At 40.1% G+C, this 17188-nt stretch overlaps 1 protein-coding gene across 2 annotated transcripts in view; it reads left to right on the top strand.

Annotated features, from left to right (window-relative positions):
- The window catches only part of LOC114655513 (protein mono-ADP-ribosyltransferase PARP14-like), an 83200-nt gene that overhangs the window by 15906 nt on the left and 50106 nt on the right, over positions 1–17188 (top strand). Inside the window, exons 3-4 of one of the 2 annotated variants that reach the window (XM_028806571.2) lie at positions 3446–3473; positions 11860–12114. In XM_028806571.2, coding sequence (XP_028662404.2) covers positions 3446–3473; positions 11860–12114 — 283 coding nt within the window. Of the gene's footprint in view, positions 1–3445; positions 3474–11853; positions 12115–17188 lie in introns of both variants that reach the window. The other variant, XM_028806570.2, reaches the window with a different exon arrangement.

Raw genomic sequence — 17188 nt, 5'->3', positions numbered from 1 at the left:
TTAAAAGGGGCATTTGGTCTAATGAGATTGCTGTTCCAAATGTCTCTGTAACTAAGTCGTCGCAGATAAAGGCTTGAGGAATTGTAATAATATGTGGCTGAAGTCCATCTGTATTGGTGAGTGTACCATCTCTCAGTTGTAATAAGCAATTGTTATGATCTGGTTCTGGACATCGTATCTTTTTTACTAACTGTATCTTTTGAAAGCAATGCCAATTGTCTGCGTATTTTAAGGTGCACTGAATAATAGTTGAGTGCATGGCATCTGGAAGAATAGCTAATCACTGTTTAAAATCTCCTCCTAATAAAAGTACCTTTCCTCCAAATCGAATATTATTATTCATAAACGTTTGTAGAAGTTTATGAATGGTGTTGAGTAAGTGACTTCATGCCATTGTACATTCATCAATAAACAACATTTTTTGAAGACGGATGTCACGTGCAGTGCCACCGTTAATGTTCATAGTGGATACCGATTTGTAGGATGTAATGCAGTTGATAAAGATTTCACTTTCAGGTACATCGTCAGTTAGAATCTTCTGTAGATATTCAGTATATGAATGTAAAGAAGGCAGTCTAATTTGACCCTTTTGACAACAACGTCTAAATGTATTACTTGTATTGCCAGTTGTTTCTTCAGGGAAGTGAACTGAATGACAATGATTGCAAATGACATTCATTAATCCGAATGAATTTTCCCGGTGTATGTTTTGCTTGTGCCGTTTGAGAGGCGCGTTGTTGCATATGTAGTATTTGGGACGTGTTGTTTTGGAGCTGTAATCGATTTGCCTGTGCTGTGTGAGACGCCCGTTGTAGCCTTCCTTGCCGTTAACGTATGTCTGAGACGGGAGGTGTTTCGTTTTGAATCCGTGCCTGTTGCGATGCAGCACTTTGATTGATAGTTTGCGTCATGTGGATCCAGGATGTAGATTTGTGCATATTTGCGTTGTTGATTTGTTTCAGGGTGCACTGTTCCAATGCGATGCAGTATTTGTGCACATATGGGAAAGCAGTATGGGCCATTGCCTTTTGGTGGCCTGATATTTACTAAAAGCAAATGAACTATTGTAGGATCTAACGCAGTTCATAAAGTTTTTACTTTTAGGTACATCGTTAGTTAGAAGCTTTAGTTGAGCTTTGCGTTTTTGGAGTCGAGACATTTTTTCTTTTAGAAATATGGATAAGTAATAAGAAGTATTGCACTCACTGTTAATATGGAGACTTTTCTGCGGTTGAACGGTTAATAGTGCCTTATGGTAATGAGATCCACCTATGCTGCATAGCCGTCTATTTTGTTGTTTCTTTCGTGTTCGTGTGTTTGTTCCTGTTATCCTTTCCTTTTCGTTTTGTACCCGTGACCGTGTATTCATGACTTGTTTCTTTCTCAGCATCCGAAATATGGATAAGTAATAAGGAGGGTCGCAGTCACTGTTAATATGTTTCCTTTTCTGCAGTTGAACGGTTAATAGTGCTTTATTGTAAGGAGATCCACCAATGCTGACACCTATGCTGTCTAGTGTGAAGGTGCTGACGTTCACTTTAGAATATGTGGCTTTGGGTGTGACTTCTTATGGATGTGGGTGGGGGGGGGGGGGTGGATTGTTGAGGATTGTTGTTGCGCGAGCGTCTTCTTTCTTTTTGTGTTCCTGTGTCTTGTTGAATCCCCCTCTTTGTGTGTGTCCCGTCCCTCGCTTGTAGGGTCTGTGGGGTGGTTTTGTGTTCTTTTTTTTGTGTTCCATGGGCTTGTTGAATCCCCCTCTTGGTGTGTGTCCCGTCCGGTGCCTGTAGGGGGGGGGGGGGGGGGGGGGGGGGGGGGGGTGGGTGCCTTGCTGTTGTGCGCGAGCCTCTTTTTTTTTTTCGGGTCTAGTTTCGTGTGCAATGTGTTTCGTGCTTTTCCTGCGTTTGACTTTGCGCCTCATTTCTCCTTTTTGTATGTGCTCACTCCTTTTTTCTGTGGTCTTGTCCGCCACTCGCGGCCCCTCATCCGCCTTTGTCGCCCTCTTTTCTCCGCCTTTCTCCGACTCTCGCGGACTCTTTTTGCGCCTGCGCCTCTCGCGGCCCCTCATCCGCCTCTCTCGCCCTCTTTTGTCCGCCTTTCTCGGCTCCTCAGCCGACTCTCGCGGACTCTTTTTGCGCCTGCGCAGTACGTCTTTTTGCAGCTACGGCCCATGGCCGGATGTGCCTGCGTCCATCATCCGGTTTAGCATTCTCGGTTAGTAATATGGATTCTCAAGCATTTTCAAAGAAAGTATAAGCCTCTTACCTCACTTGAATTTCATCTTAGATATGAGGATGGAGAAGGGAGTAGTGGGGTGATTAGCGGGTACAGGAATTGATAAGTTTAACTTGCATGGTTGTCATTGACAGAAAATTCTGTTGTGGTAATAAAAGTAAAAAGGATCACATGACCCTAATCTTGCAGTAAGATTTTATGGTCTGAACTCATCATTTAACATACAGAGAGAAAAATCTTTCCTGTAGCAGCTTCAGGACGTGGAGTTTATCTCAATAATTGATTTGCATAGAGGACTGTTATTCTCAAATCGTTTTAATTTATGTAGCCCCATTAACACTGTGAATCCTCAAAAGGCAAAAATGTGTTTTTTGAAGATGAGAGTTTCTCTCCATAGAAGAAGAAACTGGGGGCATTTTGCATCCATATGGGGCATAATGTGCTTTTTACATTTCATAGCCAATTCCATGTCAGTAAATGGGTGCATTTTCCATCGTGAAGCAGAATGACATGCTTAGGAAAAAAACGAGGCTGTTCTGAGAATTGGAGCGCAGCAGTGGACACTGCTTCATGAAACTTTTTAGGTTCAGTAAAAACAGCGGTGCATTTTGAAAAAAATGCAGTAAATAAAAACAGCATGAACATCACTAGAAAAAAGTTGTTAGTGCAACAATTGAAAGATGTATGTATTTTTTTTACTCATTCATTACTTTCAGTCTAGTCCAGTTAAAATATTTCAGGGACAAGAGCACATCTAAATGGTATTGGATGCAAAGCAGTAAGCATCTCTGCAGTACAAGGGGTACCACCAGAGTCCAATCCAGGTTACTCATTCCAGGAAGCATTTTGTTTATGTACTTTATTTTAACCAATTATTTTTTAACAATCTGTAGAAACTTATTTCAATTAGCTGTTCAGAATGTCGTTAATAAAATACTATTTTAATTTTTACTGAGTAAAATATTTATACTGTTATTGTTACACTCTTGAGATGTACAAATATAGTGAGCAATGGCAAGAAAAAAAGGATCAAATCTAAAGTTTATGTGCTCTGACAAGGCCTTGCCCATCTTAACTGTTTTCTGTCTAAGCAACAGACTGCTTAAAGGCTTCATGCTTTGAAATTACAATGTTAACTTAAATTTAATTTTTTCATTAGAATGTAAAATGTTGATATTTTATTGCAAATAATTATTTTTGTTATTCTTTGCAGGAAATAAAAGCCAGACTGCCTAAAAAAGGTAATGTGATTTTTTTTTTTATATATATAGTCATGTCAGTCAGTCAATTGTCCAACCCACTATATCCTAACACAGGGTCACGGGGGTCTGCTGGAGCCAATCCCAGCCAACACAGGGTGCAAGGCAGGAACAAATCCACGGGCAGGGTGCAAGCCCACCCCAGGGCACACCCACACACCAAGCACACACTAGGGATAATTTAGGATCACCAATGCACCAAACCTGCATGTAAGACTGTGGGAGGAAACCGGAGCACCCAGAGGAAATTCACGCAGACACGGATACAGTATAATATTCTATATACAGGTAAAATTCCGTTACAACAAATATCTTTACAATGAAATTTTCATTAAAACGAAGTATTTTTATGGTCCCGACTGCTTCCCCATATGACACGAGTCTATAGAAATCTCGTTACTACGAAGTACAATCAACAGATACTTTCATTATAACGAAGTACACAAAAGACCTTGAAATGCTTGAATGAATCATCCACAGAGCAGTTAGTTATGTGGCCGCAGCTCAGTTGTGCACAATGATCCCCAAACAGAAACACTGTAATTTTTTTTTCTTTCTTCGGACATTTCTTGTACTGTTTTTTTTTTTTTTTTTTTTTTTTTTTTTTTTCCTGCGGTTTTCAGTGATACCTTTTACTTATTGCTTGTCAACATTTGAAAAACATCCATTGAAATTTAACTCATTGTCACCCTCCTTTAGAAACAGCAGACACGAAAAAACGATAACAGTTCATATTAGAAAATAAAAACTAACTTTTTGCTGCTCTCAATTGCGGCAAAAATAAAAAAGACGTTGCCAGTGAATTCGGAATTTCGCTATCACTATCGACGCTGTCAACTTTCTTGAAAGACAGAGCAAAAAAAGTAGAAAAAACTCAGGTTGCAAACGTATGTGAACTGCTGCATTTGAAGACGTCGAAAAAGCCGTTTTTATGTGGTTCAGTGATTCTCGTTCAAGAAACATTCCTATTAACGCGGCACTCATTCAAGGTAAATGTGAGGTTTGTAAACTTTCTTGGGACCCCCCCACAACTGGACAGCAAGCCGTAGAGCAGGGGTGTGCAAAGTCATTCCTGGAGGGCCGCAGTGGCCGCGGGTTTTTGTTCCAACCCAGTTGTTTAATTAGAAAACAATCCTTGCCAATAATTACATTTCATGGCTTGTTAGTGCTTTAACTCTGCTATGTCAAGTCATTCTCATATCCTAGATTTTTTTTTTCCATTCTAAAGATATCATCCAAATACTTTGAAGTCTAAAATGGATGAGTAATTCTCAATCCTTCACTATTTTCTCTTCTCTTTCCTTCCAAGTATTTAATTAAAACCAAATAGTACCTGATAAATACACACAGGTGTAAAGGGTAACAAGCAAAATGGATAACTGCTGGTTTCTTTTGTCATTTGCATCTTATTGCTAATAAGGAGCAATTACAAACCAAGAATGCAGCTGTTTAAGACTTAAATAAGCAATAAGGGTTCAAAATCTTAACGAGGGAGATAACTAAAATGAAGCAGAAGTGTTTCTAGAGCAATTAGTGCTTCTTATTAAGCAATTGGGTTGGAACAAAAACCTGCAGCCACTGCGGCCCTCCAGGAATGACTTTGCACACCCCTGCCGTAGAGCGTCCCGAAGTGCAATCTTCGTGTCTGTACTGGGCAATGGCAGATATGCTGCGTCTCTCCACCAAAGTAAACAGTGTTATGCTTGGGTCACAGATTTGCACAGAAACACAGAAGATTGTACAGACAGGAACTTTATTCAAACACTGCAAACAAACATGTCTTTTTCAAAAGTTTAAACGTGCTCCTTGACAAGACGGTGATGACAAATCCATCTCACAATTAAAAGAATGCAAACATATCTTCATCTTCAAAGGAGTGCGTGTCAGGAGCAGGGAAGGACAGAGATAAAGAAAGGCATACAAACAATCCGCAACTGACAAGTGCTTTTGGACTTTTAAGTCTGCGAAGTACCGCGCGGATCACGCGATAGATCAGCCTCAAGTAAGCCCAGCAGCAAGGGAGCAATGTGAAAGTAGTTTTTCAACATCTTTTTTTGAACCTGTAGGGGTGCGATCAGCCCCCCAGCTCACAACAGAAAAGATTTCGAGGGGTGATGCAAGGTTAGGAGCACGTACATTGTAAATGCAGATACTGTAACAGGATTACTCGATCACTGACCTGGCCACGACTCTGCCTGACTGTTGTGTCTGTGTATAGCAGAGTGGCAGATCACGCTACATTAAATAACTGTGCCGCTCCTGTTTCAAGCTGAATAAAGCTGGTTTTGCTAAAGTACTGAGACTAAGCCTCGTGTTTTGGGGTGCAAGACAGGGACTTATAGCGTGACACTGATCTTTTATGATTTGGTTCTGTGGCGCTTCATTGCAGCGCTGTGAGCCTCTTATTGCCTTGCCCCAGCAACGGACAAACAATCTTCCACAGACTCTGCAATCGCGCTTCAGGACGCACTTCAGCATGTCTTTCCAGTTGGGGTGGGGTGGAGGGGAAGAGTCTCAAAAGAGTTCAGAAACCTCACGATATGAAGAAGAAATAATGATTCGGCTCCTGATTGATAACTGTGCAGCTCACAACATGCTTCCACATTTACATAATGTTCCAGTTGAATTCCTCCCACCCAATTGCACGGCAGCGCTTCAGCCACTGGTTTTGGGCATCATTCGCACCCTGAAAGTGTATTATCGCAAGGAAATACTGAGAAAATTCTCGTCAGCATAACTTGTAGGCAGGAGAAGATTAAAATTAACGCGAAAGAAGCTATTGAAATGATTCAAAACGCCTGGATACAAGTTAAAGAAAGCACTATAGTAACAAATACAGAATCTAATTACAACAAAATTTTCGTTACAACGAAATATTTCTTAGGTCCCTGTGAGTTCGTTGTAACGGAATTTTACCTATTTTACCTATTATTTTAGTATATAATATACTGTATTTATATGTATATGCATGTGTCTGTGTCAGTTAAGTTTCAGGGATATCAGTCTGTCCAGTTAGGAAACATAATTGATTATAAATCAGCTTCACTTGCTTTGGTCATATGAAGTTTATTTAGTTTGATTATAACAGGTGCACTGGAGAGGCAACAGCAAGACAACCCCCAAAAACAGAATGGTTTGCAGGTGGTCACCACAGACAATTGCTTTCTCCTTACCCTTTCCGTCCGATTCTTCTCTAGTTTTGGTAGTGTTCTTATCACTACTGGTAGCATGAGGCTGTACCTGCAGACAATTCAGGTCGCACAGGTTGTCAAGCTCCTCCAAAATGGCACATCATTACGTGCTTTTCCAAGAAGGTTTGCTGTGTCCTCCCAGCATAATCTCAAGATCATGGAGAAGATACAATTACACGAATACACAGGCCATTACACTGAAAGAACTGGACAGGGCTGTAGAAGTGCATCAACCCAGCAGCAGAACCGGTATGTTCTCCTTTGTGCAAGGTGGAACAGAAGTAGCACTGCCAGAACCCTATAAAATGACCTCCAGCTGACTTCTGGTGTGCATGTGTCAGAAACAGACTCCTGTGGCATTAGGGCCCGACATCCTCTAGTAGAACCTGTGCTCGCAGCTCGATTGGCATTCACCAGAGAATACCACAATTGGCAGCTCCGCCATTGGTGCCCCATTCTCTTCACAGATTAGAGCAGGTTCACACTAAGATGTGGAAGAGTCTGGAAACACCTGCAACATCATCCAGCTGTTGCCTCTCATCTTTTATGCTTTGTATTTTTAAACTGTGTCTAAAGTTGTATTTTTGTGGGTCTACCCACTATGGACTGCCACTTAATAGGTGGGTGGCACTTGCACACTCCAGTATAATGCTTTGATAAGGTTCATTTCAGTGAGACCCTAAATTGGAATAAGTGGGTTCTAAAATGAATAAATAGATATGCAATGATGTGTAATTAAAACAAAGCTTTGTACACCACACTTCATTTTCAATTCTGCTCCTAAATGTGTAGTATGTCAGTATTTCAATGCAGACCTGGTATTTGTAGCTGCAGCAGAATGCATCTTTTGAGAGAGGTTCTAATTGAATTCTTCCCAGCTTAATCCCTGTACTAGAGATGTGTATAAAATATACAAAAATAATTTTCTGGAATAAAAAAGGTAGTGTACTTTGTCACAAAAAAGTTGGAATATTTCTTTTTATCTTCTTTCTGGTCAGCAGTACAGCTTGTGTAGTGCAGCATGACAACTTGCCAAACACACAAAAATTAATTAGATGCACTTTTATACAAACAGGTCCAAGTAAAGCAATTCCTGATCAGGTTATGTTTAAAAAGGCCTTCATCCTAAGCTTAGGTCACAACATGGAAAATGCCACACTTAGCTTTCTGTGTATTCCATGTCTCATGTGTCACCATTACAAAAAGAACAGGCATCAGGCATGTCATATGACACCATTGCCAGACAATAGGTTTTAATCCATGACATTTTGTGCCGATTGCAGGCAAGATTTCAGGAGACCAGCAAAACACATCTAGTCACCCCAACAATGTCCAAGCAGAGCCAACACATCAGACTGGTCGATTTAAGGGATCATTTCAGTACTGCCATCTGTTTTGCTGCTTAAACTGCCAGCGGATACAATTTTTACATCAGTGGCAGGACAATGATTGACAGGCTCTGTGCTGCTTGCCTTATAGCCAGGTGACATGTCAGAGGCCTGCTGCTCACACCATCTTGACATGTGACCATACAACATGACAATACCAGGCCATACAGAGCTACTGTGGTCACAAGTGACCGTCAGCTTGCAGGTGCCTGCTTGGCCAGTCATCATTCCTGACCTCAACCCCTTAGAGTACCTTTAGAATGCCCTGGAATGTGCTTCCTGTGACTAACAACTTAGTCATATCCTTCTTCTGGAATGGGATACAGTCTCACCACTGCCGATTCAGAGGCCCATAGGCTAAGTGTCGCAGGGGTGTCAAGCAATGGTGACAACAAGAGCTCCTCACAGAAGACACTGAAGAACTGCAAGGCAACTGTTTTTCAGTTTTTGTTCTATGCTCTGTTTTCATTTTCTATTTTGGTCTAACAGTAATTGCGGAGTTTCTTTTTTGCATCAGTAAAAATACTTTTGGTACCGTATGTCACTTCTTCTGATTACATGAAACATATGTTCACTTTTCAAGGGACAAATATTGGAACATTAGCATCTACTATATGAATAAAATGTATTATTATTATAAATTAAACTAAATATGCTTTGTCAGAAAGTCTCTTGTGAGAGACACGTAACAGCAGAAGTCTATTTGTACATATCACATAGCCATATTCAACAACTTTTTTTCTTGTAGGAAACTCAAATTCCATTTTTGAATTGGAGAGTACATGCAATCCAAAATGGGAAAGAATCAATAAGGAGATGAGGGTTGGACTTTTTCCTGTGTGCTTTTGTGTACATTTCTGTTGTTGTTTTTACAAAGAAATTTAAGATAAAGCCTGGTTCAGTTATTTATTTTAGCCTGCATAAAATACGTTTAAGAGGAATTAATATTGTGATACGTGGTTTCTCCACAATACAGACATGGATAAATATGGAAAAAGAAGGAATGGGTAAATTAACTATTATACAAAATACCAATGTTGTAGCTGATTGCATGAAATGCATTTGTATTCACTATCATTTCATGGATGGCCAACGTAATTTTGATATCGGCCACTTGCTATGTTTATGTTCATAATATTATTATTTAATATTATTATGGTTATCCATCCATCCTTTTATTGAGTCTGCTTACTCTAACTCAAGGCAATGGATGTAGGGGTGTTTTCTGTCAGAATCACATGAAAGTTTAGTATTACTATACCCATCTGTGTATTTTGATAATGAATTTATTTGGCAGACAACAATGCTCAAAGTGACTTACAAGTACAGGGTAAAAGTAATACATATACAGTGATCCCTCGCTATATCGCGCTTCGCCTTTCGTGGCTTCACTCCATCGCGGATTTTATATGTAAGCATATTTAAATATATATCGCGGATTTTTCGCTGCTTTGCGGGTTTCTGCGGACAATAGGTCTTTTAATTTCTGGTACATGCTTCCTCAGTTGGTTTGCCCAGTTGATTTCATACAAGGGACGCTATTGGCAGATGGCTGAGAAGCTACCCAGCTTACTTTCTCTCTCTCTCTCTCTGCTGACGTAGGGGGGTGTGAGCAGGGGGGCTGTGTGCAGCTGTTTCCTGAAGGACATGCTGCACGTTGCTTCGCATACTTAAAAGCTCAAAGGGCACGTATTGATTTTTGACTTTGTTTTTCTGTGGCTCTCTCTCTCTCTCTGTCTGCTCCTGACAGAGGGGGTGTGAGCTGCCGCCTTCAACAGCTTTGTACCGGCGGTGCTTCGCATACTTAAAAGCCAAAAAGCCCTATTGATTTTTTTTTTGACTGCTTGCTTTGCACTCCTTTGAAAAGGAAGATATGTTTGCATTCTTTTAATTGTGAGACAGAACTGTCATCTCTGTCTTGTCATGGAGCACAGTTTAAACTTTTGAAAAAGAGACAAATGTTTGTTTGCAGTGTTTGAATAACGTTCCTGTCTCTCTACAACCTCCTGTGTTTCTGCGCAAATCTGTGACCCAAGCATGACATTCTAAAAATAACCATATAAACATATGGTTTCTACTTCGCGGATTTTCCTATTTCGCGGGTGGCTCTGGAACGCAACCCCCGCGATGGAGGAGGGATTACTGTACATTGTTGGGGCTGATGTGTTTCTCACACTTTTTGAATATTTATTCTGTATGTGAATATATATAAATCATAGAGAGTGTGTAATTACATTTCTCTATATGCAATCACAGGAAACCTGATCTTCTACCCATAATGCAAATAAAAGGGAAGAAAAAGGGGAATACCAAGCTTGTTCTTTGTGTCAAAATACTAGTGAGCTAGGTACTTCATAATGATTCAAAATTCTGTATTTCTACAATGTTTTAAATTGGAACATTTTTTTTAGGTATGGCACAGCAGCCTTGGACTGTATGCTACTACAGACATTGATAAAAAGGTTAAGTGTAATATCTGGTGAAAAGGGAGCAAAAATCAAACATTAACATGAACGTTTCAAGTAACTTCAAATATCATTTTAGTATTTAAACATAGTAGGCCAAAAATATTCACCTTCACCCCAGAGTAGCACTTGTTTTGTTTTTTACTTCTTTAAATCCAGTGTAGGGAGAAAATTAAAGGCTTCAACAAGTTTCAGAATATTTCAGAACCCTCAAATCTTGGAATTTGGCAATATGAAAAAAACACTTTTGATTTTGAACAAAATATAGAAATCCTTCCTTTTGTTATTTAATGATGTTGCTCTGAGCTAACTGCAAAGCATGTACGCTCTTTTGTTTAGTAGCTTTTAGTTTTATTTTGCATGTTGTAAGAAGGGAAAACACAAACAGATAAAGGTTTGGGGATCCACCCCGTATATTGTGAAGACTCAACAGACTGAGTCCCAAGCAGGCCTAAAAAGGAAAGGTGAGGTAGTTGGCTTTTATAAGCAGTAGGCAGGAAGAGGAGGGGCCGTTAGGGAATTGGCGGAAGTGAGGTCAAAAGAGGGCGTGGTCTGGCCGGGTATATGGAAGTTGATCCTGGTTTAACTGGGTTTCCATTCTAATGCTCTGTGGAAGAGTGAGAAAAGACATTAGTGTACTTCATCAACCCCCAGCTCGGCATCTTGACCTCGGTTAAGCCCTTTAACTGCATCCTATGCGCACGTGAGTGACAATGTGTAGACACAATCAGGTTTCTGTGCAAAATTAGTGAATTCATTGTCAATAGTTCATGCAGAGGCAGGAGTTAAAAAAAAAAATCCTACATCATTATAAATGATGGCCAATCTACAATATAGCATATACATCCAGTAACTCAATTAATTCATGAGCTTTATTCAAAGTATAAAAAAAATCCTACATCATTATAAATGATGGCCAATCTACAGTATAGCATATACACCCAGTAACTCAATTAATTCGTGAGCTTTATTCATAGTATATTGTGTATGCTTCAACTGTCTCTTCACTTTTTGAACATGTTTTTTTTTTTGCATTGTACCCCAACAGTGTCAGGTGCAAGCAGGAATCTGCCATAGACAAGCCACCATTATGTTGAATCAGTACTCTCACTCAAACACCAACACTTTCAGAGGACCATGCTGGAGTTTTCAGTTAGCTTAACCTGCCCTTCTTTGGAGTGTGGGAGAAAACCAGAGTACCTCATGAATAACCCGTGTTGACACTGGTTGAACATTCTAGGATTTAAATCTTTGACTCAGAAAACAGTAAAGTTTCAACTCTCTCATGTCATTCTCATCTAAATGTCCTTTTTTCCAGCCCTAGATGCAAAATGTGTGGATGAAGAGAATAATGTTGTGCAAGAAGCTAGTCCTTTTCTGAAGAAATTTAAAAAAGATGAAGATGAAGAAATCCCACAGAGCACTTTGATTTTCGTGGAAAATATTCCAACAAACAAATCAACAGAGCTGCTGGAAATGCTGGTGGAAAATATTTCTGGTTTATCATTAGAAAAAGGAGACTTCAGTATTGAATTTGTTGCCTTGGGGAACGCTGTAGTATCTTTTAATAACAGAACTGGTAAGTCACAGTTCACAAATAAAAGAGTTAAAAAAACAGTTAATGATGCTTATTTACCTTGTCTTAAATAACATTATTTTTCTTAAATAACATTTTTCAGTCAAGCTCTACCATTAATAACATGTTTTACAGGTTGTTCAGCATATCTTGGTTTTCATTTAACAATTCAATCAGCTGGTTACAAATGGTTGAATCATGTAGCTAAGTTTTTCTTAAAAATTATATATGTATTTTATATGGGGGATAGGAATACAAATTTGGCTAACAGTTCTGATTAAAAAGTTTAATCCTACTGACTGACATTGTGCTGCACACTGAAAGCTCCACTATATCACTTGTCTTACCCTTTATTGTTCTGTGGCATTTTTACAGCTCTAACAAACATGTCCTTCACTCTATTGATAGGTTGAAATGTATCAAAACTACTTTTAAATACTGTTAAGAGAAGGGGTTTGTCCTTGCTGAGGCCCATTAAACTTTTCACAAAATATTCTTGGTAACTAATGGTAACACTTTAGTTCAGGTACATAAAAAATGAATCTATTACTCATTCATTACTATGTAAGAAGACATTACCATACAGTTTTTGGGTCTTCATAACACTTGTAAAGCATCAGTGTTTATTATCTCCGCAATTTGACCTAGTAACAAAACTTCACTTTGGAGTGGTCTATGGTGGCTTAACTGAAGACATATTACTCTTCATATTGCATATTTAGCATAAGTCCTGTGAATCCTTCATATTAACAAGTAATTTTACCATCATGTCTGTATATCACACTGCAGAGATAAGTATTCTATCTACTGATGTTTTAGAAGTGTTATGAAGACCAAAAGAAGCCTTTTGTTACTTTTATGTAACCCTTGTTACATAGGAGTAAATGAGCTATGGATGCCTTTTTGCAGTATCTAAAGTAAAGTGTTACCATTTAGCATGTAACATTGCCATGACACTATACAGGTCCGTATGTGTTTGGACAGTGACACACATTTCATAATTTTGGTTCTTGTCACCACTACATTTGATTTGAAATAAAGCAATCATTATGTGATTGAAGTATTGACTTGCAGCTTTAATTTAAGGATTTTACCAAATATATTGTATGAATTATTTAGAAATTGACATCCATTTTTCTGCATAGCTCCCACTGACCCTCGGGGCTCAAAAGTATTTGGACAAACTAACATAATAATAAATGTAATGATAATTTTCAATATATGGTTGAAAATCCTTTATAGTCAATGACTGCCTGAAGTCTGGAACACATGACCATTTCCAAGCTCCAGGTTTACACCCTGGTGATACTTTGCCAGGCCTTTACTGTAGCCCTCTTCAGTTGCATATTGTTCGTTGGACTCTCTGCCATCAGTTTTGTCTTCAGTAAATTAAGTGCATGTTCAGTTGGGTTGAGCTCAGTTGATTAACTTGGCCATTGAAGAATACGCACTTGGTTTACTTTCATAGTATGTTTTGGCTCATTGTCCATCTGTACTATAGTATTTGGCTGTATCTGAGCAAACGGTATACAGTAATCCCTCCTCCATCGCGGGGGTTGCGTTCCAGAGCCACCCGCGAAATAAGAAAATCCGCGAAGTAGAAACCATATGTTTATATAGTTATTTTTATATTGTCATGCTTGGGTCACAGATTTGCGCAGAAACACAGGAGGTTGTAGAGAGACAGGAACGTTATACAAACACTGCAAACAAACATTTGTCTCTTTTTCAAAAGTTTAAACTGTGCTCCATGACAAGACAGAGATGACAGTTCGTCTCACAATTAAAAGAATGCAAACATATCTTCCTCTTCAAAGGAGTGCGTGTCAGGAGCACAGGCTGTCACAGAGATGGAGAGAAAAGCAAACAAATCAATAGGGCTGCTTTTAAGTATGCGAAGCACCGCGGCACAAAGCTGTTGAAGGCGGCAGCTCACACCCCCTCCATCAGGAGCAGACAGAGAGAGAGACAGAGTTTGTTTTTCAATCAAAAATCAATACGTGCGCTTCGAGCTTTTAAGTATGCGAAGCACCATGCTGCATGTCGTTTCAGGAAGCAGCTGCACAAAAGATAGCAACGTGAAGATAATCTTTCAGCATTTTTAGACGAGCGTCCGTATCGTCTAGGTGTGCGAACAGCCCCCCTGCTCACACCCCCTCCGTCAGGATCAGAGAAAGTCAGTGCAAGAGAGACAGAGAAAAGTAAGCTGGGTAGCTTCTCAGCCATCTGCCAATAGCGTCCCTTGTATGAAATCAACTGAGGAAGCATGTACCAGAAATTAAAAGACCCATTGTCCGCAGAAACCCGCGAAGCAGCGAAAAATCCGCGATATATATTTAAATATGCTTACATATAAAATCCGCAATGGAGTGAAGCCGCGAAAGGCGAAGCGCGATATAGCGAGGGATTACTGTAGTGCTTTACACTTAAGAATTCATCCTGCTACTTCTGCCAGCAGTCATATTATCAATAAACACTAGTGACTGACTTCCATTTGCAGCCATGCACAATCTTGCCATAAAATTGCCAATACAGTGGAACCTCGAGATACGATCACCTCTGTATACGAGAAATTCAAAATACGAGGAAAGTATGAGCGAAAATTTCTGTTCTAAATGCGAGCATTGGCTCGCGTAACGAGCCACGAGCCAGGCTGTGGGTATAGCTCGCGGCTTAGCGAGGGGGCGTGGTAGCAGTTGCGAGCCGCGATCTGCGGTGTCTGCGTTTCTCACTTAAGTGCACAGGTGGGAAACTGCCCACATCCATGATTGTTCCTGTGGCTGATGGGCTGCAGCTGCCATGTCCTCCCCGCATATATAGAGAAGCGCGAGCCGGTTAAGGGGGAGAGGAGAGGAGAGGAGAGGAGAGAGAGAGAGAGAGAGAGGGCAGGCGGGCGGGCGGGCAGGCTCGCGTGTAGCTGAACAGTGAGCTGAACAGGCGAGCCAAACAGCTGAAGCAGGACGGTGTAGAGAAGGTCAGCTGCATTAAGAGTGTCTCGCCTGTTGCAGAGCCCGCAGGTGAGACGCTAACAGAGAAGCAGCACCGGGGATTGTCGTCTGTTTTTTAAAGACTGCATCCTTTTGACGTTTTAACCTCGTGTTAAAGGATTGTTATTCTTGTGTATTTTAAACCTCCACTTCACAACTGTTTTAAGGATTATTTATTTAAACATTTATTGAATGCTCTACTGCACTTTGGACACCTGTTTTGATTCTTTTAATATTAAATCAGTTATATTATTTACCAGTGTTATTTATTAAAGGTAGACTACAGTATATATAATTTATCAGTGTTATTTGTTAGGAAAATTGATTTTTATGTTAATATATTTGGGGTGCGGAACGGATTAACTGGATTTCCATTATTTTCAATGGGGAAGTTTGTTCTAGATACGAGAAATTCGCTATACAAGCTCAGTGCTGGAACGAATTAAACTCGTATCTAGAGGTTCCACTGTACCATGTTTTACATATGATGTATGATAAGCAGTTTTTCTTTTCCATACTTTTCTTTCCAGCATTCTGGTTCCAAAGAATACTTTTCCAGAACTGTACAAGGATTTTAAAAAATGACTTATGCCAAAGTCTGATGTGTACCTATTATGCTTAAGGTTTACTAAGGACAGAATTCTGCAATCATCCAGCGTAACTATCTTCTGTGGTTTTTCCAGACCTTCCAGTGTTGCTAAATTCACCAGTGTATTTATTCATTCTTTTTAAAAATGTACGAAATGGTTGGCTTGACCACTGCTGGTCTCTAAAGCAGGGGTGGGCAAACTATGGCCCGTTGGTCTTTTTAATCCGGCCCGCCGAAGATTGGTACAGAATTGCCCAAATCAAATCATATCATAATTCTGACTGCATTCATTTGACCTTGTCCTGTAATGCCGGGCATTCCACCAGGTGGTGCATTAGGCACAGTGATACATTGACTTGATTTTGCAGAGCCCGGGCTACTCTCTGTTTTTACTCTGCTACTGCTCTGAACCCATCTGCAACAATGAGTGGGCCAAAGAAAAGAAAAGTCGACAGTGAGTGCCGAGTGTTTAATAAAGAATGGACAACTAACTACTTTTTCACTGTCCGGTCAAAGGCTGTATGTCTTATTTGCCAAGAAACCGTTGTGGTTATAAAGGAATACATGAGCCATCACTTTTCCACCAAGCAAGCTAATTACGCTAACAACCAGTCAATGCAAGAACGGACGGCTACCGCTCAGAGGTTGGCAGCTAGTTTGCAGGCTAAGCAAAACATCTTTATCCGACAAACTGCCATCCAAGAATCAAGCACAAAGGCAAGTTATGTGCTGGCATTCAAATTAGCAAAGACCAGCAAGCCTTTCTCTGAAGGGGAGTTTCTCAAAGAGTGCATGGTAGAGACAGCAGGTATCCTGTGTCCTGAGAGCAAGAACAAATTTGAAAAAATTAGCTTATCATGCAGGACAGTGACTCACCGTGTTGAGCTAATTGACGAAGACTTAGCTAGCAAGCTAAACAAAAAAAGCGGAGTCATTTACATTATATTCCTTGGCACTGGATGAAAGTAATGACATAAAGGTCACCGCTCAGCTTTTAATTATTATCAGAGGGATTAATGACAATTTTGAGATAACGGAGGAGTTTTTGGCCATGGAACCCCTAAAGAGGAAAACCCAGGGAGAGGACTCGTATGACGACAGTGTGTCGGGGGTCTTCAAAAGGCACAGGCTACCTTGGAGTACGCTTGCCAACATTACCACAGATGGATCGCCAAATCTGACTGGAAAAAATGTCGGGTTGCTCAAAAGAATCCAGGAGAGGGTGAAGGACAACTCTGAGCAGGAGGTAATTTTCTTACACTGCCTAATCAACCAGGAAGCACTGTGTAAATCCGTATTGCAGCTTGACTACGTAGTGAAGCCAGTTGTAAAACTTGTTAACTTTATTCTCAAACAGGAGATTCTCATTTTTGGGGCTACTTAAGAAAGCTGATGATTTTCCTGAGCTGAGTGACACAGATTGCCTTTGTGATTTAGCTTTTGCTGTGGACATACTGACACACATGAATGAGCTGAACATGAAGCTACAAGGGAAAGACCA

Source organism: Erpetoichthys calabaricus, chromosome 8 (genome assembly GCF_900747795.2).
Source record: "Erpetoichthys calabaricus chromosome 8, fErpCal1.3, whole genome shotgun sequence".
Classification (NCBI taxonomy): Eukaryota; Metazoa; Chordata; class Cladistia; order Polypteriformes; family Polypteridae; genus Erpetoichthys; species Erpetoichthys calabaricus.
This window is presented reverse-complemented; position numbering and strand designations above follow the sequence as displayed.